The sequence below is a fragment of the Pezoporus flaviventris genome, unplaced genomic scaffold (assembly GCF_033815535.1).
Source record: "Pezoporus flaviventris isolate CSIRO_AGI_PZ_B2104156 unplaced genomic scaffold, CSIRO_AGI_Pfla_v1 ptg000031l, whole genome shotgun sequence".
In the NCBI taxonomy this organism is placed as follows: Eukaryota; Metazoa; Chordata; class Aves; order Psittaciformes; family Psittacidae; genus Pezoporus; species Pezoporus flaviventris.
Window position 1 is genome coordinate 27,484,113 of NW_026892579.1, and position 27,204 is coordinate 27,511,316.

The 27,204-nt window shown below is 40.4% G+C and overlaps 1 protein-coding gene across 1 annotated transcript in view; it reads left to right on the plus strand.

The window, feature by feature from the left end:
• Positions 1 to 27,204, plus strand: part of EYS (eyes shut homolog) — an 828,128-nt gene that overhangs the window by 75,501 nt on the left and 725,423 nt on the right. The window contains exons 7-9 of the mRNA XM_061460547.1: positions 14,144 to 14,248; positions 14,519 to 14,658; positions 26,206 to 26,372. Coding sequence (XP_061316531.1) covers positions 14,144 to 14,248; positions 14,519 to 14,658; positions 26,206 to 26,372 — 412 coding nt within the window. The remainder of the gene's footprint in view (positions 1 to 14,143; positions 14,249 to 14,518; positions 14,659 to 26,205; positions 26,373 to 27,204) is intronic.

A 27,204-nucleotide genomic window follows, 5' to 3' on the forward strand; every position in this document is an offset into this window, starting at 1 on the left:
AGTAAGAAAAACCTTTGAAAGTTGAACTCCTTTTTAAAAGTAGTTTTAATTGACAAAGCAAAAGCTACATGTACAAGCAAAGCAAAATAAGGAATTAATTCACTGCTTCCTATTGACAAGCAGGCCTTCAGCCGTTTGCAGAATATTTGGGGAAGTTCTTTATTTTATGTTGAAGTACAGTGGAAGTCTTGTAAGTCTTAACTCAAATAGATAAAAAGAACAATAACATTTCTTCTACTGCTCTATCCCCTGTACTGAAGGTGAGCTGGTAAAGGAATTTTTGTAGCATCATGGGAGGTCCAGTGACAGGAATGTCACTGGAATTACAAAGCAGTATGTCTGAGTAACAGATGCTGTCATTTGAAGCTTTGTTCATTGCACTTTTTATGTTATTACCATTGTCACCTTTGAAAGAGAAATTGTTTGTGCACATGGATTCCAAACATCAATGACTATAGACTAAAATAATGGAATAAAAGAAGTAACTTTCTAAGTATTACTGGAGGAATTCACTCGGAATACTTACCTTCATTAAATGAAGAAAAAGGGAACACTTCACTGCTTTGCAGAGGATTCAATTTCCTGTTAAAGAACTTTCAGTGATAAGTGACAGAAAGCAAAACCAACAACCAAAATACTTAAATCTCTAATAGTCTTCAACAGATGTCTAGAAATGTTTCCTGCTGTTTAAAATGCCTTTTAGAAGGCGTGGCTGAATAACGTTAATTAGGGTGAAATGCAAATGATTTTAGCTAGGGCACAGGTCCTTACAAAGATTTGTCACCTAAGATAGAAAGCTGAATTATGTGAAAACACAATGGTGCCAGTCCATCTGAAGCATTCCACTTTAGTAACTGAGATAAAAGGATGGAAAAATAAGCAATCAAAAAATAAAAAGAACACATGAAAACATAGTGGCATAATATTTAGCTCGAAGCAGATAAACTTAGAACACTAAGCGAGGGTTAATATCTGATATTGTACCATACTTGTGAGAACTCCATGCAGACTGTGACCTAAAACAGGTTAAGTCAGCAATTATTTTCAGATCTTGATTTCCACAAGAAATATTAAGACTACTGAAATTTTCATGCTGGAAATACTTTTTATTCTTTGGCATCCAGCAATTGCATGAAAAGCCAAAAGACTGTAAAAATGTTCTACTTGATATTTCAAAGAGAAACATAATATCAGTATTGAAGTTCTGGCTCCTTTTTAAATGGAACAGAATGTTCCCAATGCACAGAATATCTATGAATATGTTCATATTTTTTAGTATTTCAGTTTCCAGTTTGAATCGCTGTACGGTGAATATATTTTGCCCATATGAATAAGAATGAATTTTGACAGAATTTTAGTCCATCACGAATAGTTATGTATTTAACTTAAAGATGCTGTAGGTTGTTAAAGAAGCATATGTAATATCAATGTGTATGGATTGCTGAGTAAATAATTAGTAAAGTTCTCATCTGGAAGACATGCTTAAAAATTTGCTTGACATGTAAAATACTCCAGCTGTCTACAGCTGCTCATGTATTTCAAAAACTTTCACTCATCTCTGAAAACCTTCTTTTTATTTTTGAGCAAAGTACAAACTCCTTGACCTTTTACTTTCTGGGACTGTCAGACCAGCACTCAAACCAGAGTGGTGCTCTGCATCACTGACTATTTTAAATGTAGCAAAATTTCAGAGATGTAGTAGGAGTGTTTCCTCATCAGTGTGTTCACGTGAAAGGCTGACCTCAAAATTGGGTGTATACAAAAGAAACTAGCACTTCCTTTTCCTTCTTTCCAATACCTACTAGGGTTTATTTTATGAAGGCACAGAACTCCTAGATTTACCCTCAGGGAGTTTGCAGACCTCTGCTGATTGGCTTTAGCTTGTCTATCTCTTCTGGTGTCTCTTTGCAGATATTAGTGTCTGTATTTTTTTTGTTGTTGCTTTTTTGGTGGGTTTTCTTTTGTTTGTTTGTTTTGTTTTGTTTTGTTTTTGTTTTTGTTTTTTTTTTTACTCGTTCAGTGTGAGACCTAAAAGGAAAGGTCTTTTCTCCATGGATCTCCATTCATCTCTCTCTCATAGAGAACACCAGTGCATTATTCATTCTCATTACCCAACATGTAAATCAGCTGTAAGTGACAAGGGAAACTAGGAATTTTAAGCTTTCTTCAGTCATTCAGAGAGGCAGCTGGAGAGATAGTGTACATTCAAATTAGCTGTATATTACCACCAAAAAATCATCAAATCATCAATAACAAACAGGAGGGAAGTACACGTTTTATGTAAATTCAGTCAAAAAGCCTTGAGAACAAGTTGTTTGAAGCGGTTTAAAAAGTTGATGAACTATAATAGCCATAGAGACATTTTTTTCTGCTCCTCAGCTGAGCCTGTGCTGATTAGCTCAGCTGGGAACAGCATTTCAGACCTTACCTAGAGAGAAAAATTGTTGACAGCACTGTAAAATCACCTATCACACTAATGGGCTTAAACCATGATAAAGTGTGTAGTATAGATTTAGAAATAACACATTTAAAAGTAGAAAATGCATTGGAGAATTGAAAAACACTATCATGTAGATTTAGTGACTGTGTTCATTACACAGCTGATCTTTGTAGGTCTATTTTGTTTCTTTAGAAGACCTTAGTCTTACGTCGTTTAGCTCCTGAAGCCTTTCTGTAACGTGGAGGTATTCAAGTTGGAATTCAGTGTTTCTGAAGAAATTATCATGACTGAAAGTATGTAGAAAACATGATTAAGAAAAAGTTACCTGTTTTACTATGTTCAACTAAACCAGTCCACTACAGTATTCTTACACCAACCTGAACATCAAATTTCCTCTTTAAAGAATGGATAATCATGCTTAACCAGGTATTACTTACTGTTTCTCAAACACAGTGTACCACATCATTAGCTGACATAGTCAGCTGTATCTCCATTGAAGCTAGAATTATGAGAACATATGAATTAAAAACTCAAGGCTTTCTTAAGCTATTTCTTAATCTTTGTTCATTATTTGTTCCTTCTAAAACAAAAAAGCAAACCAGCATTCTGTTCAAATACTTCCTTTCAGATAGTACAATGTGACACAGTTTCATCTGTGTTATTGATGACTGTTATTGATGTGTATTTTTCCTATGACTTATCTGCTTTCTTTTTAACCTGTATTACACTGGAAACATATTCAACAACTTCTATGTTTTGGTCTTCGTTCTGGGACTTTTCTGAATAGCTTAGGTATACTTTTTCTGAAATGTACTTGTTTCAATTTCTATTTCCTGAGACATATCTCACTATTAAAACATGTTCCTTTCAAGTATTTAATCTCTTTACATATGTTTTTATTTTATCTTACTCCTCTGTATTGGCCACCAATTTAGTACAAACTATGTGATTGAAGTTTCATCTGCTTTCTAAGTCATTAATAAGAACATTAAATAACATTAGAACTCCATCAGTTAGAGTACTGCATCCAACTCTGGAGCCCTCAGCACAGCAAAAACATAGACTTGTTGGAGCAGGTCCAGAGCAGGTCCAGAGCAGGTCCAGGAAAATGATCAGAAGGATGGAACACCTTTCCTGTGAGGACAGGCTGAGAAAGCTGGGGTTCTTCAGCCTGGAGAAGGCTCCAGGGAAACCTTATTGTGGTCTTTCAATACTTAAAGGGGTCTTATAAAAAAGGTGGGGGACAAAAATTTTAATAGGGCCTGTAGAGATAAGATGAGGTATTGGTTTTAAATTAAAAGAGGATGGGTTAAGTCTAGATATAAGGAAGAAATTTGCTACGATGAGGGTAGTAAAACACTGGCACAGGTTGCCCAGAGAGGTGGTAGATACCCCATCCTGTGAAATATTAATGGGGCTCTAAGCAACCTGATCTACTTGAAGATGTCCCTACTCATTGCTGGGGAGAGGACTGAGGGGTGGACTAGATGACTTTTGAACGTCCCTTCCAACCCAAGCTATCCTATGTTTAATTTTTGTGGCACCCAGCAAATTCAGGCTGCCGTCCCAGTGCATTGACATTAGTGCTTACTCCAGGTTTATAATATCATCCTATTCTCAGTCCAGAATTCTTATATCTAAATAATAAGGGACAAATTTTCCAAGGAATTTCTATAAAACTCAAAAATTCCCACCACCTTTCTGGAACTCCCAAGTGTGACATTCATGCCTCTTCCAGAGACCAGAGGAGGTCGCAAGGATGATGTTGTTTATCCAGGCTGGGTAGGATGCTCCTTCTGGAAGTCTCTCTTTCTCTGCGAATGGATGTGTGTGTGGTTGTTCTGGATTTCTTCATAGTTCATATACAATGACTGACTGATTCCCTTCAGGATGAATTTAAAAGACAGTGAAAGAGGATAAAGCTAGATGAAGTTTCTCTTGTTTCTGGCATCAAGAATATTTTGCACATTCAAGTATCTTGGGATTTCTTTAATGAACCATCTTTCTTAGTGAGATGTGAAGGGTACTTTGGCAACAAGGAAACAACCCCCCCGGGACAGTATTTGGTGTTTCACTTTGCTCTCACTTACTGGGACATGTGTGTCTTTGTGTTAAAAGGTTACACTGCTTTCATAAGAGGAGAAATAGCTTTCTAGAAAACTGGTCCACTGTATGGCTGTATGACGCAAATGTGCCTAATATCTTTCACTCAATCAGATTTAGTATGTGAGGAGTTCCAATTTCAGAACTGGTTATCTCCAACCCCAGCAAATTTTTGTTTTTCAGGACGTAATGAAAACTATTTGCTTTAGATCTTAATTAGAAAATCTGTGTCATTAGAAAAGTATGAATACCACATTTGTCTTGGGTTTACTTTTATAATCCCTTCCTTTCAGAAGAAAAATTCACCTTCACTGGCATATATAAAACACCGTCCTAAAATGGAGGGACAAGGAATTTTGGAGGTAAAATAAGTGAGAAATTATCATTAAAACTTCAAATTTTGACAAAAATAATATTAAAACATTATTTTCCAAATACCACTGCAGATAAATATGTACATTGTGAAGCCAATTGCCATTTGAGATGGCTGTATCATTCATTTATTTTTAATTAAATACTGAGAGAGGTAATGATCATCAATGCATGAGGTAATTCAGTATGAGGTGTCTTTAGCAATCTAAAAAGTAATAATTCGGTCTAAACAGGTTGTCTGGATTCTGTCTTTTGCCAGTGGAGATTATCCAGTTGTAATCACCTCATCTCCTCTATAGCAGAAACCTCTCCACCAATAGGATGAATTACATGTTCCTGTTTTTTCATGTTTACCTATAGAGGGGCAAGATATTGTTTTTATTAGTATGCAATTATATTTTATTCCAAAGGAATTGAAAAACTATGTATATTGATCTTAACTAAATCTTAATTCTAATATTTATGATAGCAACTTTACTAAAGACAGATCTTTCATGTAGCCTGTAATAGAATTATCATTATTATTGTGTCTCCTTTTTTTACTCTTTCCTCATTCGCTGTAACTGCTTTACTTTAAAAAGCACAAAGATTAATTGCTATACCTAGGCTTCTCTAAGAATACTTATACTGCTCAGTTCTACACAAGTTTAAATGAAAATGAGGAAATACTCAGAATCTGTGAAAACCTACTTTCCAGTTTCTAGCAGATCCCATAAAAATTACTCTGAGTGAATTTGTCTTTCAAAATAATTAAATGGAAAGTTCTTGGAATAAATCATTGCTAATTTTTAAGTGCCTACAGTGTAAATGTCTATACCAGGTTCGTCATTTTGTGCTATCTACATCCTCGTGGTCCTTCTCTGGACTTGTTCCAACAGTTCCATGTCCTTTTTATTCTGAGGACACCAGAACCGTACACATTACTCTAAGTGAGGTGTCAGGAGAGAAGAGGGGCAGGATCACCTCCTTTGACTTGCTGGTTACACTCCTTTTGATGCAGCCCAGGATATGGTTGGCTTTTTGGGCTGCAAATACACACTGCCGGTTTATGTTCATTTTCTCATCAACCAACACCCCAAGTCCTTCTCCACAGAGCTGCTCTGAATCTCTTCTTTGCCCAACCTGTAGCTGTGCCTGAGATTGCTCCAAACCAGGTGTAGGACCTTGCACTTGGCATGGTTAAACTTCATAATGCTGGCGTCAGTCCACCTCACAAGCGTGTCGAGGTGCCTCCAGCGTATCAACTGAACCACACAGCTTGGTGTCATCAGCAAACTTGCTGAGGGTGCACTCAATCCCACTGTCCATGTCACCGACAAAGATGTTAAACAAGACTGGTCCCAACACTGATCCCTGAGGGGCACCACTCCTTACTGGTCTCCAGCTGGACATTGAGCCATTGACCACAAATCTTTGCATGCAGCTATCCAGACAGTTCTTTACCCACCGAGTGGTCCATCCATCAAATTGATGTCTCTCCAATTTATAGATAGGGCTGTTGTGTGGGACAGTGTCGAACGCTTTGCACAAGTCCAGGTAGATGACATCAACTGCTCTACCCCTGTCCATCAGTTCCATAGCCCCATCATAGAAGTCCCCCAAATCAGTCAGGCAGGATTTCCCCGTAGTGAAGCCATGCTGGCTGTCACCAAGCACCTTGTTGTCTTTCATGTGCCTCAGTATGCCTTCCAGGAGAATCTGCTTCAAGATTTTGCCAGGCACAGAGGTGAGACTGACTGATCTGTGATTCCCTGGGTCATCCATTTTCCCCTTCTTGAAAATGGGGGTTATATTTCCCTTTTTCCAGTCGTCGGGAATTTCACCTGACTGCCATGATTTTTCCCACTAGCTCCTACTACCTTTATTTCAATGGTCAAAAGTAATGGGTGTATGTGCATGTCTGCAGTTGCACACATGTGCAGATGTGCACTAAATCTAACTGGGTATTACTACACTCGGAAAAAAGAAGTTGTAGTTCGCTAAAATGACTTTAATTTTAGAGAAAAAAAAAAATTATGTTGCAGACCCAATACTGAAGAAAAGTATTAGGTCATGTAAGATATTTTGCTTGATAAGCTTGTTGCCATATAAAATATGGAAACGGAAATGCTCAGTGTAGATATATATACTCTTTATTAGCATACTGTTTTTTTACATAGTTTCTGCCAAAAAAGTGGTCATATTAGAATCATAGAATCATAAAATGGTTAGGGTTGGAAAAGACCTTGAGATCATCTTATTCATTAAAATGAGAGCAGAAGTGCAAAAATGGAACAAAGCAAAAAACAAAAACATGTCTAGAAATGCAGCTAAAGTCCTAAAGAAAGCAAATTCTGATTTTATTGCTTAAGATGTTTGGGTCAGTTAAAAACGAAACACCCTTATTAAAAGTGCTGACTTCTGTGTACTCTGCAGTATGGAAGGCAACTACAAGTTGCATTCTTTATAAGGACCTTCAGGAAATTGTTTTTAAAATCAGGCCTACTAGTATGTACATTTCTAGCTGACTCTGTTGTGGTCATGTCCTGGGTTCAGCAGTAGCAGTCATTTTTCTCCTTAGTAGCTTGTGCAGTGCTGTGTTTTTGACTTTCAGCCTGGCAACAGCACTGATAGCACTATCATTTTTAGTTGTTGCTCAGTAATATTTAGCCTGACCAAAGACTTTCTGAGTCTCATGCTCTGCCAGGGAGGAGCAGAAGCTGGGAGAAATCAGAGACAGGACACCTGACCCAAACTAGCCAAAGAGGTATTCCATACCAGAGCATGTCATGCCCCGTATGTAAACTGGGGGCAGTTACCTGAAAGGGCTGGATTGCTGTTTGGGTTGGGCTGCATATTGGTCAGGCAGTGGTGAGTGGTTGTATTCTCTTCCCTTGTTATTTCCTTATTATTATTATTGGTGGTAGCAGTAGTGATTTGTGTTATACCTTAGTTACTAAACTGTTCTTATCTCATCCTGTGGGAGTTACATTCTTTTGATTCTCCTCCCCATCCCTCCTGGAGCAGGGGGAAGGGGGGGGTGGGGGTGGTGGGAGTGAGCGAACAGCTGTGTGGTTCCTGAGTGACCAGATGAGCTTAAACTACAGCAGGTCACAATCTTGGTTATAGGCAAGGGAAAAATATATGTCTATAAAGCCAAGAATTTATTGGTAATGTAACTGGAATATTAAAAATATAATAATTGGGGCAGGTCTGATTTCATGGTGGTGGTGTTGGGGGCAGTGTTACAGAATCTACAGTCCTTCCTTGGGAGGAATATGATCATACTAGTGGAATATGATCATACTAGTGGTTTCTTCATCTCTCTAGGATCTGCTTGGGATCATTTCTGTATATCTGCTTAAATGTTTTTACACTTCATTGAGCTGCAATTATATTTTATATCTGAATTTACTTTTTATGGTTGCTCTTACATAAATGAAATACTATTTCTTGTTACCCTTAAGACCAGTTTTGTCCAGCTCCAGGTCCAGAATGGTTGAGGTTGGAAGCAGACCTCTGGATGACAAGCATGTTGTCTAACTCTGCTCAAGCAGGGTCCCAAGGCTGCCCAGGGCTATGTCAGATGGATTTTTGAGTATCTCCAAAGACAGAGACTCCACCACCTCTCTGGGCAATCTGTTCTAGTGCTTGGTCACCATTGCAGTAAAAAAATATTTCGTGGTGTTCATCTGTAACCATAGTTTGTGCTCGTTTCTGGTCACACTTTATTTCACTGATATCTCAGGAATTGAATTTGTAGTTAAACAATTTAACTTGTGAGAACATAAGGTAATTTTAAAAAATAAACAGTACAGCAGTAAACACTTTAATATAAAATTATTCCCAGTCCCTCTTATATTATACAATTTATTTTTTCCTTTGTTCCTTGTACCTGCTGAACTTATTCCTGATAGAAGAATAACATGCGTAATTGCACACAAAAATCTCATTTGAGTTTAACCAGTATTGCATTTCTCAATTATTCAGCTCTCTCTCACTATGAAGTGATAATTAGGCATTAAAAGCTAAGTGGATTACTGTGGAGATCTCTCCTGACATCCATTTAACACTTAATCAGATATTAATACCATAAATTATGCATTTCTCAGCAGTATTCAGATTCTAATAAATTTTATAACAGTTTGAAGTTACTAGGTTTTCTTGACCTCATTGTGGGAAGGAACAGTTGTAAAGTTAGCTTAAAGGATAACATCTATTACAGGAATTTAAGATTTGTAGCAAAATAATTCTTTAATCCTGTTTGGTTATACTCATATTTATTCATAAGGGTTTCTTGGAGAAGAGAATTCCATCATCATGAATAACTATGAAAAATTGGATCAAAAATGCATATTGAGTTGAAGTTTATTCCCACCTTTCTGCTTTCCAGACCTCATTAAGAAAAATATGAAAAGAAACCCCACATTTCGTGGGAGATACCAACTTCCTCAACGCATTCAGTTGATTTTGCAACTAAAATAGCTGTGTTTTTTTTTTCACCATGTCCATTTGCCAATCACTATTAAGCAGTGACTGTTTATAACTTTTTCTAGCTCATCTCATAGCATGGCTTTCTAAAAGTTGCCATTACAGTTACTGTAATGTGAGTCTTGTGAATGTAAGGTCATGTTGTCCATAGTTACCCATGTAATATTACATATTATAATGTAATATATAACACGTAATATTAAATACGAATATGTAACATTAATATTCTATAATATTAATAATTATACATAATACACATTATTACATATTAATCTGTATAAATATATTTAATATGTATATAATATATATACTATATTATGTATATTTAATATATCTACACATATATCTGTATATATAAATATACATATATTTAATATGTAATATAATTCTATTACATGTAATATGTAATATTACATATTATAATAATAACAGCAAGAAGTATCTAGTTTCCTATTTTCTCTATGAATGTAATATTTACAGTAAGCTTTAAAACCTTCAGTAAAATATACTCTTTGTTGTTTCAAAATTTACATGTTAATTCTGGGCTATTTTTGGCTGAGAAGCAAAAGAACGAAACAAACATTTGCAGTCTATATAGCATGCTGGTCAACTTATCTGTAAATACATAAGATTGTACATGTGTTTCAGCACCTGGTGGCCCAAAAAAATGAGATTTCTGGACAGCAAATCACAGCATTAAGACCTTAATTAGTATATTCCTCTTTAAATTTGTAGAAGTACATAAAAGCAGTCTTTTGGTCTTAGTTTGACACTCCATTCCAGCATGTTAAAAGATATAATGTATGTTTCACAAAATTTAAGTGTTTTATATTTTTAATTATAGAATCATAGAATTATAGAATAGTTCGGGTTGGAAAGGACCTTAAGATCATCAAGTTCCACCCCCCCTGACATTGGCAGGGACACCTCACACTAAACCATATCACCCAAGGCTTCGTCCAACCTGATCTTGAACACTGCCAGGGATGGAGCATTCACAACCTCCCTGGGCAACCTCTTCCAGTGCCTCACCACCCTAACAGGAAAGAATTTCCTCCTTATATCCAATCTATAATCCCCTGTTTAAGTTTTAACCTGTTTTAACTTTTTTTTCCCCCCACCCAATCCCCTGTTTAAGTTTTAAGCCATTACCCCTTGTCCTATCACTACAGTCCCTAATGCAGAGTCCCTCCCCAGCATCCCTGTAGGCCCCCTTCAGATACTGGAAGGCTGCTAGGAGGTCTGCACGCAGCCTTCTCTTCTCCAGGCTGGACAGCCCCAGCTTTCTCAGCCTATCTTGATATGGGAGGTGCTCCAGTCCCCTGATCATCCTCGTGGCCCTCCTCTGGACTCGTTTCAACAGTTCCATGTCCTTTTTATTCTGAGGAAACCAGAACCGCACACAATACTCCAGGTGAGGTCTCCCAAGAGCAGAGTAGAGGGGCAGGATCACCTCCTTTGACCTGCTGATCATGCTCCTTTTAATGCAACCCAGGATACGGTTGGCTTTCTGTGCTGCAAGTGCACACTGCTCATGTTCATTTTCTCATCGACCAGCACCCCAAGTCTTTCTCCACAGAGCTGCTCTGAACCTCTTCTTTGCCCAAACTGTAACTGTGCCTGGGATTGCTCCAAACCAGGTGTAGGACCTTGCACTTGGCATGGTTAAACTTCATGAGGTTGGCATCAGCCCACCTCACACGCTTGTCAAGGTCCCTCTGGATGGCATTCCTTCCCTCCAGCCTATCAACTGAACCACACAGCTTGGTGTCATCAGCAAACTTGCTGAGGGTGCACTCCCACTGTCCATGTCACAGAGAAAGATGTTGAACAGGACCAGTCCCAGCACTGATCCCTGAGGGGCACCACTCGTTACTGGTCTCCAGCTGGACATTGAGCCGTTGACCACAACTCTTTGCATGCAGCCTTCCATCCAGTTCTTTATCCACTGAGTGGTCCATCCATCAAATTTATGTCTCTCCATTTTAGAGACAAGGGTGTTGTGTGGGACAGTGTCGAACACTTTGCACAAGTCCAGGTAGATGACATCAACTGCACACTTTGCACAAGTCCAGGTAGATGACATCAACTGCTCTACCCCTGTCCATCAGTTCTGTAGCCCCATCATAGAAGGCCACAAAATTGGTCAGGCAGGATTTCCCCTTAGTGAAGCCATGCTGGCTGTCACCAACCACCTTGTTGTATTTCATGTGCCTTAGTATGCCTTTCAGGAGAATCTGCTCCAAGATTTTGAAAGGCACAGAGGTGAGACTGACTCATCTGTAATTCCCTGAGTCATCCATTTTCCCCTTCTTGAAAATGGGGGTTATATTTCGTTTTTTCCAGTCGTCGGGAACTTCACCTGACTGTCATGATTTTTCAAATATGATGGCCAGCAGCTTAGCAACTTCATTTGCCAGCTCCTTCAGGACCCGCGGATGGATTTCATCAGGACCCATGGACTTGTGCATGTTCAGATTTTTAAGATGATCTCAGACTAGTTCCTCTCCTCCAATGGGAACAAGGTCTTCATTCTCACAGTCCCTGCATCTGCCTTTCCAGACTTGGGTGGTTTGGTCAGAGCCTTTGCCAGTGAGGATCGAGGCAAAGAAGTCATTCAGAACCTCAGCCTTCTCCAAATCCTGTGTAGCCAGTTCTCCTGAGAGCCTCCTGGGGGGGCCTATGTTCTGCCTTGTCTGTTTTTCATTTGCTATGTACCTGTAGAATCCCTTCCTGCTATCCTTAATATCCCTAGACAAGTTTAATTCTAACTGAGCCTTAGCTTTCCTAACCTGGTCCCTAGCTTCCCAGACAATATCCCTGTACTCTTCCCATGCCACCTGTCCTTGCTTCCATTTTTTATAAGCCTCTTTTTTCATTTCAATTTTTCTCAGGGGCTCCTTATCCATCCAAGGAGGTCTCCTGGCCCTCCTGCTGTGCTTCCTTCTAGTTAGGATGCAACACTCCTGAGCTTGCGGCAGGTGATCCTTGAACATCAACCAAGAGTCTTGGACCCCCCCGCTCTCTAGAGCTATATCCCATGGAACCTCACTAAGCAGGTTCCTGAAGAGGCCAAAGTCTGCTCTGTTCAAGTCCCACGCAGTGAGCTTGCTGCATGGCCTCCTCACTGTCCCGAGGATCTCAAATTCGAGCGTCTCGTGATCACTGCGTCCAAGGCTGCCCTGGAGAGTCACATTTCCAACAAGCCCTTCCCTGTTGGTGAGCACGAGGTCAAGCGTGGCACCTCTCCTTGTCGGCTCCTCTATTACTTGCAGAAGGAAGTTGTCTTCTACACAACTGAGGAACCTCCTGGATTGCTTGTGCTGGGCCGTACCCTCCTTCCAACAGATGTCAGGGTGGTTGAAGTCACCCATGAGAACAAGGGCCTGCGAGCATGAGGCTTTTCCTATCTGTCTATGGAGTGCTTCATCTGCAGGTTCTCCTTGATCAGATAATCTGTAACAGATCCCCACAGTAATGTCTCCCATCGCTATTTTCCCTTTGACCCTGACCCACAAACTCTAACATAAAGGGCAACTCCCAATCCCTGCCTGCAAGGCCTGTCTTTTCTAAAGAGCCTGTAACCTTCCATTCCAACACTCCAGTCATAGGAGCCATCCCACCATGTTTCTGTGATGCCTATTATATCATACCCCTGTAGACATGCACACATCTCTAATTCCTCGTTTGTTCCCCATGCTACGGACATTTGTATAGAGGCATCTGAGCCAAGCTCCAACTGAAGCTGGCTCATTGGCTGGAGCAGCTGGACTAAGTCAATTAAAATGGCAGAAATGCATTGCATAAACAGACATAATCCTTTACTTACCAGATTTTATACTATTAGTTCATGTTGTACTGATGTCTCTGGCTTTAGATCAAATGGGAGCTGACTAAAAAATTTAAAGCTACATCATTATCAGAAGTAAAATTGGGGGGGTTTTTTGTGTTTTTTTTTGTTTTTTTTTCCCTGTGAAAAATTTCAACTTGAATTATAACTTTTGAAAAAACATTTTACAGAACCCTTTGTCTGATTTAAAAAAGTATCCCAGTTCCCTGTGCATTTCTCTCAAACATTTTTCTCCTGTACAGCTCTTCCAGTTTTGTTTTGCTTAAGCTACTATCACTGACTGCAAAGAAGTTGATAGTAAAGCCATCAGTAATCTACTCTTATTTCCTTTTCTGAAGTTTTGTGCTATGAAACTTTGAAAAACTTCTTCGCTTTCCTCTAGTTTTATTGGCAGTGAAGATTAATTCCCACTGTAGAAATAATAAATTAAAAAATAAAAAAGTTAATGGAAAAAGGAATAACAGCACACCTAACAAAAAAAAAAATAAACCTCAAAAACCTTTAAACAGAATTCATTATATTGTTTTCAGTACTAAAAATAATGAGAAAACCTTACTATGTGCTTTTTTCGTTAAATCCTCTGTGTTTTCCATGACAAATGGTAAAGCTGACTATCTTCCTTATCTCTTATCACCAAAGTTATATTTCTCTTCAGCACATTTTATTTAGAACTGTCATTACAAGTTCAATTGTTTTTTCTACTGACCTAAAAGAAAATGTAAAGTATTATCTCCATTTCAGATTCTTTTTTATATGTATAGAAATGGAGAGAAAAGAGTCTGGAAACTTACACAGGGTCTTTAAATTCTTACCAATATTCCAGACAGATGGTTTAAAGCAATTATTTTACAAGTATTACTAATATGGTTCATGTTTAGCTGTTTTTGGTTTTTTTTTTTCAACCCTAGGAGAATTCTGTGAAGTACAAATAGATACCTGTAGTTCCAGTCCGTGTGAAAATGGAGGAACATGTATTGACTATGGAGATCATTTTAACTGCTCTTGCCCTATAGGTGAGTCATTGGAAATGCACTTTATTCTCTAAACAGAACAAAGAAAATATCATATGATATTTAAGAAATAACATCATAAAAATAGCAACATATTTTAATGTATGCAATAAATAAACATTTTGTTTTATGAAGAATACCATTTTTTCAATTTGTTTCAGAAATAAAACTGCCAAATTACTCTAGTAGAGTGGTGTTAATTGCTGACACCTGCATAGACGTAATGTCAATATTCTGAATGAACTGTGATTAAACATTCTCTTTGTGGTGCAGGTTTTGAAGGTGAAAGATGTAAACTGGATATTGATGCCTGCCTGTTCTCCAATATAAGCTGTGCCCCAGGAGCACTGTGTGTGGATAAACCTCATGGATTTAATTACACATGTTTATCACCATGTATTGAAAATACAGAGGTAAGATGAAGTGATACATTTCCCCCAGTGTTTTTGGGAAATCAAACAAGTTATTCCAAGAGCAGTTAGCTGATGAAGCCTTATTTCCCATGGGTTTCCTAAACACAGTACTTGTTCTTGTTATATTATCATGCTAATCCAACCCTTTCCTGTATAACGTGTATCCATAGGCACGTGATGTGACTAGTCTTGTTATTGTCCAACAAACTGTGTAATTCCTGAGCTCTGCCCTTCTTGTTCTTTATAGGTTTACTCACTGACATCTCCAGTACCTTGCTTACTGCAATGTTACGAAACTTGTATGAACAAGTGAAATTTCCTAGAAATGTTTGATGTGGTTGAAAGTTACTAGAAAGAAGGCTGACGGTGTATCAATGCAGAGAAAGAATGACAAAAACTTAGTTTCCATTAAAAGCAAAAATAAATACCATAATCAACAATAAACTAAAGCAAGAGTAATATTACACTGCAATGAGAGCTGGAAATGCAGTTAGAAAAAAAAAGTCAAGATTATCCTTGCAAGTTATTCTTAAATGCTCACAATATAGTGATGAATTGGATTTTTGTACATACAAGGTATTGTAGAAATCTTTAAGTTAGATATCAACAATGCTTAGGCCAAAGTAGCATCCATTTTGTATCTAGATGTCTTTAAGATGCATTGATTATACCCTTCTCACTTAACTTTAGTGACCTTTGCAATAAAATTACTGGTTTGGTTAGGATTCATTCACATCAGAGTGAACTACAGACCCAGGCCCTTGAGTTACTGACATTGCAATGCAAGATAAAGTAAAATAATGTTGCACTGCTTTATTATGTTATTTTAAAAGCACAATACTGTGTAGCCCTTTCAAACAGCTATTCAAACATGGTAACCAGTGTTTCAAAGGTTTAATCTATCCTTTTATTGAAATATATTCACCATAAAAACATACTATGCAGAGCAGGCAATGTGTTTACATAGAAGAAATCAACATTTATGTTACCTTAAAGTCCACAAGTACACACTCACCAATGAGTATGAAATGTAATGCTTAAATACTCACTGGCTTAAAGGTTTATATTTAAATTTGTTCAGCATCTGTTAAGTTTTAATGTTCTCATTATTTAAAGTGTCATACTGAGTGCAAATTCATTATACATTGCATAATACCATAATGATGCAATAACCATTATGGCTAGTTAGGATGAGAAGTGATGTTGTGCCAAGGATGCTGTTGAGAGCTACTGTAACATTTTACTGTGATATTCACTTAAAAGCCCTAAGACATATTTAATTTGTTCATACAGACATTACATACATAGTCATAAATGTCATGTGAGGTAAAAAAATAATATGTATGCATCTATATACATCCACTGTATGAGAAATATATGTGGGGCAAAATGGAAATAAATAGTAGACTTTTTATGGGAAAGAGGATAGAAACTAAAATAAATGAGTGATATGTTTGTGTTTTAGTTCTTTTCATAGACTGACATAATCACAGAATGGTTTGAGTTGGAAGGGACCATAAATATCATCTAATTCCAACCCCACTGTCATGGGCAGGGACACCTTCTGCTAGACCAGGTTGCTCAAAGCCCCATCTAACCTAGTCTTGGAATACTTACAGGGAGGGGGCATCTACAACTTCTCTGGGCAACTTGTGCCAGTGCCTCACCACCCTCACAGTGAAGAATATTTTCTTTAATGTCTAATCTAAATCTCCCCTTCCATCTTAAAGCCATTCCCCTTGTCCTATCACTCCATGCCATTGTAAAAAGTCCCTCACCAGCTTTCTTGTAGGCCTGCTTAAGGCACTGGAAGCAGCTTTAAGGTCTCCCCAGAGCCTTCTCCAGGCTGAACAAGCCCAACTCTCCCAGCTTGTCTTCACAGGAAAGATCCAGCCCTTTGATCATCTCTGTAGCCCTCCTCTGGACTTGCTGGAGCATGTCCATGTCCCTCTTATGTTGGGGGCCCCAGAGCTGAATGCAGTACTCCAGGTTGGGTCTCATGAGGGAGGAGCAGAGGAGGAGAATCACCTCCTTCGACCTGCTGGCCATGCTTCTTTTCAAGAATATGCTTAGCTTTCCAGGCTATGAGCTCACACTGCTGGCTCATGTGGAGCTTCTTGTCAGCCAACACCCCCAAGACTTTCTCCTCAGGGCTGCCGTCAATCCAGTCTCCTCCCAGCCTGTGCTTAGGATTGCTCCAACCCAGTTGCAGGGCCTTGCACTTCTAATTGTTGAACTTCATGAGGTTTACACTGGCCCACCTCTCAAGCCTTTCAAAGTCCCTCTGGATGGCATCCCTTCCTTCTAGTATGTTGACTGCACCACACAGCTTGGTGTTGTCTATTCCACTGCCCCTGTCACTGAAAAAGATGCTAAAAAATGCCTATCCCAGTACTGACCCCTGAGTAATGCTTATTGCTGTTCTCCACCCGGACATCAAGTCACTGACTGAAATTCTTAGAGAACAACCGTCCAGCCAGTCTTTATCTGCCAAATGGTCCATCTGTCAAATTCATGCCTCTCCAGTTTAGAGACAAGGATGTTATATGGAACAGTGTCAAATGCTTTGTATTTAGACAGTTAGAGGTTCAGTTAGATGGCGGAAGTCGCTCTTCCCTTATCCACAAATGCTGTAACACCACTGTATAAGGGCACCTAATTGATCAGGCATGATTTGTTCTTAATGAAGCCATGTTTGCTGTCAGGAATGGCCTCCTGATCTGCTTCATGATCTTGCTGGGCAACAAGGTGAGACTGACTAGCCTGTAGTTCCCCAGGTCTTCATTGCTTCCCTTTTTAAAAAGTTTCCCCTTTTCCAGTCAATGGGAGCTTCACTGGACTGCCGCAACTTCTCAAATATGATAGATAATAGCTTAGCAGCTTCACTCACCAGTTTCCTTAGGTCCCACATGATGCATTTTGTCAGGTCTCATGGACTTGTGCACTTTCAGGTTCCTTAGATTTTCTTGAATCTGACCTCCTTCTACAGCGGGTGGTTCTTCATTTGCCCAGTCCATGCCTTTGTGTTCTGCAATTTGAGGGGTGTGGCTGGAGCCCTTGCTGGTGAAGGAAGGCAAAAAAAGTCATAGAATACCCCAACCTTGTCTGTGTCCCAGGTAACCAGGTCTCCCATTCCCTTCTGGAGAGGGCTTACATTTTCCTTAGTCTTTCTTTTATCACAGACATACACAGGAACTTTTCTTTTTGTCTTTGACAGACGTCTGGCCATATTTAATTCTGTCAGTGCTTTAGCGTTTCTAATCTGATCCCTGGCTGCTCAGATGATTTCTCTATTCTACCCAAGCTACCTGTTCTTGCTTCCACCTTCCTTTTTATGTTCAAGTTTGTTCAGGAGCTCCTTCTTCATCTGTGCCGGCCTCTTGATGTTTCTACATGACTTCCTCTTTGTTGGGATTCATCGCTGCTGAGCTTGGAGGATGCAGTCCTTGAGTATTAACCATTTTTCCTGGGCCCCTCTTCCTTCCAGGGCTTTATTCCATGGTACTCCATCTAACAGATCCCTGAAGAGGCCAAAGTCTGCTTTCCTTATTTCCAAGGTAGTGAGCTTGCTGTGTGACCTCCTTGCTGCCCTATTTGGAGGAGGCTGGCTTTGAATCACTATGTGTTTATCGTTGAAAACCTTGCACAAGAGAGTGAAGACAGGAAAATGAGGATAAGGCATACATTATTATATATTTTCTACCGTTATGTGCATTAAAAAATTAGAAATAAAGCCTTTTTTATTTCTCTAAAGGAAACTAATAATACTTCATTTATAGTTTCTGGGAAAAGTGTTACTTGTAATAAAGTAACAAATAAAAATTTGCCAGAAACCAATAATTTCAAGGCAATTTATTTTCTTTTGGTAGCAAGAATAGAAATAGCAAAAATAAAAAGCTTTTAGAAAACTTGAAATACATGAGTTTCTCAAACAGTAATCTCATAAGTAAGCTAGTGAAACAGTGCACCTGTTCTAGCTTGGTATAAAGCAGGTAAGATACTTATGCTATTTTAAGGGTAGTTTCCTGATCAAAAGAGTCTGACATCACCTTGGAGAAATTATCTGAAAAATAGGATGGAATTTATTGTGTATATTTGCAGATTACAAGTGACATCTGTGAACTTCAGAATTGTTATGGTAAATTAATCTCCAAGATAAGAGATTCAATGACTTTTCAATTACTAGTGGTAGTAGGCATTGTAGGTAGGGTTTTAGATGTTAAGCAATATAGCCATCTGTAGAAATATTTTTTCTCTGTAGAAATATTTTTTCTCTATAGTTCTCTACAAAGTTTGCGTCTTAGAAACTGCTCTCACAATACTCACTTCACTTGCAGAATGCAAAAATAATGTTTAATTGTCAGAAGCCAGAGTATCAAAGTTGAATAAAAGGAAACATAGTGGAAACATATGAGACTGCATAACTTAGGTGACCTAACTCACATTCTGGAGACCAAGAAAGTCATTAGGTTCTGCTTATAGGCGGCTTAAGGATTTTAAGTATTTACTTCACAAGGAATAATTCAGTAGCATCTAGAGCACAGGTAGAACTGAAATCTACAAGCAGTTAAAGTATAAGCAGAGTGCTTCTTTCATATTGTCCTGGGTTCAGCAGTAGCAGTCATGTTTTTCCTTTCTGTTAACTGGTGCAGTGCTGTGTTTTGACTTCTAGCTTGAGAACAGTGTTGGTGAAGCCGATGTTTTCGGTTGTTGCTAAGTGATGTTTACCCTGACCAAGGACTCTGTGAGGTTCATGCTCTGCCAGGGAGGAGGGGAAGCTGTGAGGAAGCAGAGACGGGGCGCCTGACCCGGGCTAGCCGGGGAGGTATTCCATACCACAGCACGTCATGCCCGGGGTGGGGGGGGTAACTGGGAGTTACCCAGAAGGACAGGGGCTTCCGGGTGGAACTCGCTTTCTTGGCCGGTGGTATCGTATTCTCTTCCCTTGTTATTTTCCCTTATCATTGTTTTAGCTGATAGTAGCGGTGGTGATTTGTTGCTGGACTGTTCTTGTCTCAACCCGTAGGAGTTGCACTCTCTCGATCCTCCTCCCCGTTCCTCCGGGAGCGGGGAAGGGGAGAGCCCCGGTGCAGGGGGGGGGGAGGAGACGGACATGGACCTCGATTGTTGTCAGCTCGGCACCACTCACTGGGAGTGAGTGAACAAGTTACCTGACTGGGTTTAAACCACGACAGCTTCTTTTTGGCGCCCAACGTGGGGCACCAGGGGTTGAGATAAGAACAGATCTGACTGGATTGATAGTCACTCGTCACAATGCTGATTTATTGGCTCTCAAGGTTGTTCCTCTTGATCTCACAGTTTCAGTATATCATATCTTACGTCCATCCGGTATTTGCTGTATTAGTGTTTTTCAAGTGTGGGGCTTGGGCTAAGGTTTTTATCCCATTGTACTTCATGGTAATGACTTGTAATACAATAGAATCATTGATCATGAAACTGATCTGGCTTATGTTCCCAGTGTGGTCACCACCTTTATACTTTGGGAGGTATATGATGGAGGTGCTTAGCAGTTACACATCTTTTTTCTCCTCCTCAGGTGCTCAACCTGTGAAGGAGACATCCTTTTACCCTCCTAGTCGTCCCCCCAGACCATTTACGTTTGAGAGTTTTGAATTTTTTGAATGGCCTTTTAATGCTGTTGAGACTTGTTTGCTGATGGTGATGGGAATCACCATGCTAACACGCATACAGAGTGTGTTTTGCCCACTACTGATTTCAAGAGTTAAGCAGATTCAGGTTTGGGTCTTGTCTGGGGTCGAACGACGATGTAGGAGGACCGAGAGATTTTCCCTGAGGCTAGACAGCCATGAGTGGCAGGGTGTGTGGGATAGTATGGGTAAGTATCTAGGTCAGTGGGCCCCTCCAGTACTTTGGAATTTCACTACCGAACAACTGTAAAATCCAGAAGAATTAGTAAAACACTTAAATGAGGTGTGTGGTCATTCTGGCCATACCAGAGATGGACAAATCACGGCAACATGCTGGGGCTTGGCCTACGCTTACAGGGCCTTGTTCAACACTATCCAGCACCTTCAAAAGGAAAAAAATGTCGGCGGATCTGAGGACAAAGCGACAGTCGCTACTCAAACTGTGGCTGCAATGAACTGCGCAGCTACCACAGCAGCAAGTACAGCAGCTGCTCAAAATTCAACCGCAACAGACAGCGCGGTTACCCCAGCTCCAAGCAGAGCAGCTGCACCACCCCCAGCGACAAGTACAGTCACTACTCAAACTTTGGCCTCAATGAACAGAGCAGCTACTCCAGTGGCAAGTACAGCAGCTGCTCAAACTTCAACTGCAACAGACAGTGCGGTTACCCCAGGTCCAAGCACAGCAGCTACACTACCCCCAGCAACAAGTACAGTTGATACTCAAACCACAGTGATAATCACTGCAGCCAAACCAGAGGACCACTTCTTACCAATATCGGTTGCCCCTGTAAGCAAGAGAACAAGCAAAAAGGAGGCAAAAAGGGTGAAGCGAGATGAAGAACCAATGAATTCACCACCCGGTCCAGAATCTGATCAGGAGTCATCATCACATGACGAAGAAGAAGAAGAAGAGGTAAATTCTCGACCTTGGACCTCAACCGAGCTGCGGAATATGCGAAAAGATTTTACCCGTCAACCAGGGGAGCACATCATCACCTGGTTACTCCGATGCTGGGACAATGGGGCCGATGGTCACGAACTAGAAGGTACAGAAGCCAAGCAGCTGGGATCACTTGCTAGAGAAGGGGGAATTGACAAAGCAATTGCAAGAGAGAAAAAGTCCCTCAGCCTTTGGAGGAGGCTCTTGGCAGCTGTGAAAGAAAGGTTTCCATACAAGGACGATGTTACGAGTCGTTCGGCCAAGTGGACTACTATAGACAAAGGCATCCAGTCTCTGAGGGAATCGGCCATCGTAGAGATGATCTATCACATCAAGCCGAATAACGGGGATACACCTATAGATCCAGATGAAGTTGAATGTACACGACCCATGTGGCGAAAACTTACACGGAATGCACCGTCATCATATGCCCATTCATTGGCAACAGTGACCTGGAATGACATAGTACCACTAACAGTGGATGAAATGGTTCATAAACTCTGAGAGTTCGAAGACAACCTCACCCCTTCCATCATCTCAGCTGTGAAAAAACTGTCCCAGGACCTCGAACAATTGAGGGACGATGTATCTGATTTATCCAGCTCCTCACGTGTACCAACACACGTCTCAGCTATTAACAAAAGGCGTCCTATTGTTCAAGAGAGGAGATACAGAAGGTATACGCCACGGGGTACCCTATGGTTTTACCTGCTGGATCACGGAGAAGACATGACAAAGTGGGATGGAAAACCTACTTCAGCTTTGGAGGAACGGGTGAGTGAACTGAAGAGGGGAGCAAGGGCCAAGACTGATCGTCCCATGAGAGCTACGGCTTCAGTCTCTGGTGAACAGTTTCCCAGATGGAGTGGAAGAGCTGATTTTACTCCAGCTCCTGTGATAATGAAGAATAATCCCTTTCACCACGACTTAAGTGTCCAAAGCTGTGACGACCATTAGAGGGGCCCTGCCTCCAGCCAGGTGGAGGTAGGGGACAATCGGATTTACTGGACTGTGTGGATCAGATGGCCTGGCACATCAGTCCCACAGAAGTATAAGGCTCTAGTAGATACCGGTGCACAGTGTACCCTGATGCCATCGAGCTGTCAAGGGGTGGAACCCATCTATATTTCTGGAGTAACAGGAGGATCCCAAGAGTTGACTGTGCTGGAGGCTGAAATCAGCCTGACTGGGAGGGAATGGCAAAAGCACCCTATTGTGACTGGTCCAGAGGCTCCATGCATTCTCGGCATAGACTACCTCAAGAGAGGGTACTTCAAAGACCCAAAAGGGTACCGGTGGGCTTTTGGTATTGCTGCTTTGGAGACTGAGGAAATTGAGCAGCTGTCCACCTTGCCTGGTCTCTCAGAAGATACTTCTGTTGTGGGGTTGCTGAAGGTCGAAGAAGAGCAAGTGCCAATTGCGACCACAACAGTGATCTGGCAGCAATTTTGCCTGAACCGAGACTCCCTGATTCCCATCCATCAGCCGATCCGTCGACTGGAGAATCAGGGAGTGATCAGTAGGTCCCACTCATCCTTTAGTAGCCCCATATGGCCAGTGTGGAAGTCTAACAGAGAGTGAAGACTAACAGTAGATTATCGTGGCCTGAATGAAGTCACACCACCATTGAGTGCTGCTGTACTGGACATGCTAGAACTTCAGTATGAACTAGTGTCAAAGGCATGCAAGTGGTAGGCCACAATTGATATTGCCAATGCTTTTTTTCTCAATTCCTTTGGCAGCGGAGTGCAGGCCACAGTTTGCTTTTACTCAGAGGGGTGTCCAGTACACTTGGAACCAACTGTCCCAGGGGCGGAAACACAGCCCTACCATTTGCCATGGACTGATCCAGACTGCACTGGAACAGGGGCAAGCTCCAGAATACCTGCAATACATAGATGACATTATTGAGTTGGGTGATACAGTGGAAGAAGTGTTTGCGAAAGGGAGGAAAATAATCCAAATCCTGCTGAAAGCCGGTTTTGCCATAAAACGGAGTAAGGTCAAGGGACCTGCACAGGAGATTCAATTTTTTGGGAATAAAATGGCAAGATGGACGTAGACAGATCCCCACAGTTGTGATCAACAAGATAACAGCAATGTCTCCACCAACTAATAAGAAAGAAACGCAAGCTTTCTTGGGTGCTGTGGGGTTCTGGAGAGTGCACATCCCAAATTACAGTTCGATTGTAAGCCCTCTCTATCATGTGACCTGGAAGAAGAATGATTTTAAATGGGGCGCTGAGCAACAACAAGCCTTTGAGCAAATTAAACATGAGATAGTTCATGCAGTAGCCCTTGGACCAGTCCGGACCGGGCCAGATGTAAAAAATGTACTGTACACCGCACCTGGGGAGAACGGTCCTAGCTGGAGTCTCTGGCAGAAAGCTCCAGGGGAGACTTGAGGTCGACCCCTTGGCTTTTGGAGTCAGGAATGCAAAAGATCTGAGGCCAGCTATACCCCAACTGAGAAAGAGATACTGGCAGCCTATGAAGGGGTTCGAGCTGCTTCGGAAGTGATTGGCACTGAAGCACAGCTCCTCCTGGCACCCCGGCTGCCCGTGCTGGGCTGGATGTTCAAAGGCAGGGTCTCCTCTACACATCATGCAACTGATGCTACATGGAGTAAATGGGCTGCACTAATTACACAACGAACTCGAATAGGAAATCCCAGTCGTCCAGGCATTCTAGAAGTCATCATGGACTGGCCAGAGGGCAAAGATTTTGGAATGTCACCAGAGGAGGAGGTGGTGCGTGCTGAAGAGGCCCCACCATATAATAAACTGTCAGAAAGTGAAAAGCAGTATGCCTTGTTTACTGATGGGTCCTGCCGTATTGTGGGAAAGCATCGGAGATGGAAGGCAGCTGTATGGAGTCCTGGACGACAAGTTGCAGAAACTGCTGACGGAGAGGGTGAATCGAGTCAATTTGCCGAGGTGAAAGCCATCCAGCTGGCCCTGGACATTGCTGAACGAGAAAAGTGGCCAGTACTTTATCTCTATACTGACTCACGGATGGTGGCAAATGCCCTGTGGGGGTGGTTGAAGCAATGGAAGCAGAGCAACTGGCAACGCAGAGGTAAACCCATCTGGGCTGCTGCACTGTGGAAAGATATTGCTGCCCGGGTGCAGAACCTGGTGGTGAAGGTACGTCATGTAGATGCCCATGTACCCAAGAGTCGGGCCACTGAGGAACACCAGAACAACCAACAAGTGGATAAAGCGGCTAAGATTGAAGTGGCTCAGATGGACTTAGATTGGCAACATAAAGGTGAATTATTTTTGGCCCGGTGGGCCCGTGACACTTCAGGCCATCAGGGCAGAGATGCAACATATAGATGGGCCCGTGATCGAGGGGTGGACTTAACAATGGACACTATTGCCCAGGTTATTCATGAGTGTGAAACATGTGCTGCAATTAAACAAGCCAAGCGGTTAAAGCCTCTTTGGTATGGAGGACGATGGTTGAAGTATAAATATGGGGAGGCCTGGCAGATTGACTATATCACACTGCCACCAACCCGCCAAGGCAAGCGCCATGTGCTTACCATGGTGGAAGCAACCACCGGGTGGCTGGAAACATACGCTGTGCCCCATGCCACTGCCCGGAACACCATCCTGGGCCTTGAGAAACAGATTTTGTGGCGACACGGCACCCCAGAGAGAATTGAGTCAGACAATGGGACTCATTTCCGGAATAATGTTAAAATAAAAAAAGTAAGAAGACACATAAAAATCAAAAAGAGAATACTTCCAAAACTATACACAGAGAAGTTTTCTTTGCATTTGTTTTCTTTATATTTATGTTGAGCAGTGCTTTTTTTCAAATAAGTTTTCCTATTGAAAGAGGATCTCGAGTCTAAAATTCAGTAGTATGAACATAGCAAAAAATCTCTTTCATTTTAAGGTCAATTTAAAACCTAATGAAAGACAAATGAATATTAGAGGATTTCTGTCAAGAACTGTTATTATTACAGAACTTAGGTGTCCCTGCCCACGGCAGGGGGGTTGGAACTAGATGATCTTAAGGTCCTTTCCAACCCTAACTATTCTATGATTCTATGATTCTATGATTATAAAGAGACTCAAACAAACTGAAGTACTAGTGCATTAGCTCAATTTTCTTTAGAAACCAATTCATTAGAAGGAGGGGTCTTAATTGGTTTGAAATAAAAATGTAGTTATCCGTTTTTACACTTGCAAAATTTTCATAGAAATTAAATGGGACCCTAAAAGTGAAACAAAGAAAACAACATTCATTCTGACCTAGAAATTTCTGAAATTTTTGAAGAATACAAGAAATGTTGTAAGTAATATTAGAAAATAAAAGCTACAAAATAAAAATAAAATGCTGGTCCAGACTAAGTTTCTAAATTTCTCAGTGTCTGGAGGTAGAAAAGAAAGAAATTTCTGGTCTTCCCAGAGCATAGATGTATTAGATACAGATAAAGGTATAGATAGATACAGTTGTATATAAAAGATTCAAGTATACATTGTGAATCAGAATTATTATTAAAATTTTTAAAAAATAGTCTTTCTGGTGATAGCCAAAAATTCAGTTAAATTATACATTGATTTTAACCATTTTCAGTGGAACAATAACAGGCTAGTTCACTATTACCCCTCCTAAACCACGCACGTTTTAAGGTCAGTTATGAAAGTGGCACTATTAAATAGAATCATAAATTTTTCTTTCCAGCTAAACAATTATATGATGGATTGATTCAGTGACATTCAGTATTTTAGGTTCTTTTGGAACCTAAAATCTATCTTGGAGATCTATCTTGGAGATCTATCTTTTGCAATATTATAGTGTAAAGCCGTATTAATTGTTAACAGCTTAGTCAGTTAGAATCTAGGGGAAAAAAAAAACAACGTTGAGAAAATCCCAATGTAGAGAAAAGCTGCTTTATGTATTTGTACTTCTCATATACAGGTATGTGCAAATGGAGGTAGCTGCTTCTATGATGAAGAAAACCAGAGATCTCATTGCTCCTGTGCTCTTGGATGGAAAGGACAAGCATGCCTGGAGAATATTAATGATTGTGAGGTCAACCAGTGCCAACATGGAGCCACATGTGAAGATGGAGTTAATAAATACAGGTACTAACAAGATGCTTTCCATACAAAGCTTCATAAAGAAATTTATGCCAAATTAAGGTATTTTTCCTTTCAACAAGAATTACAAAGGGAATTGTTATTGCAGGAGTATTTTTGTCAGATCATAAAATGCCATGGGTACTAATTTTGAATAAACATGTGCATTCAATAAAATTCCTTAGTCTGAAGTATTGCAGAGAAAGGCCTCACAAATATTCCTCTTTGATAGACAAACTCTTTATCTCAGATAAACATATCATCTCTTCTAGTAAACGGTAAACACTTTATGACCTGTAGTGTGACATGGAGTGGCTTTTCTTATTAAAACCCAAATTATAATTTTCAAGTTAATAGTTCAAATTCTGAGTTATTCGTGGCTTCTAGGTTTGTGGTTTTTTTTTGGTTTTTGTTTTTTTTTAAGGTTGTCCTGGGTTCAGCAATAACAGTCATTTTTCTCCTTCTCAGTAGCTGGTGCAGTGCATTTATTGGTTTGGATTCATAGTCACTCGTCACAATGCTTATTGGCTCTCAAAGCTGTTGCTCCTGCTCTCACAGTTTCAGCGTTTCATACCTTACTTACAGCGGTATTTGCTGTTTTAGTGTTTAGCCGTTGAGGGACTTGGGCTAAGGTTCTTGTTTCACTGTATTTTATGGTAATGACTTGTAATACAGTAGACTTATTGATCATGAAACTGATCTGTCTTGTATTCCCAGCATGGTCACCACCTCTATACTTTGGGAGGTATATAATAGAAGTGCTTAGCAATTACACATCTTTTTTCTGCTCCTTGGGTGGTCAGCCTATGAAGGAGACATTCTCTTAGGTTCCCAATCC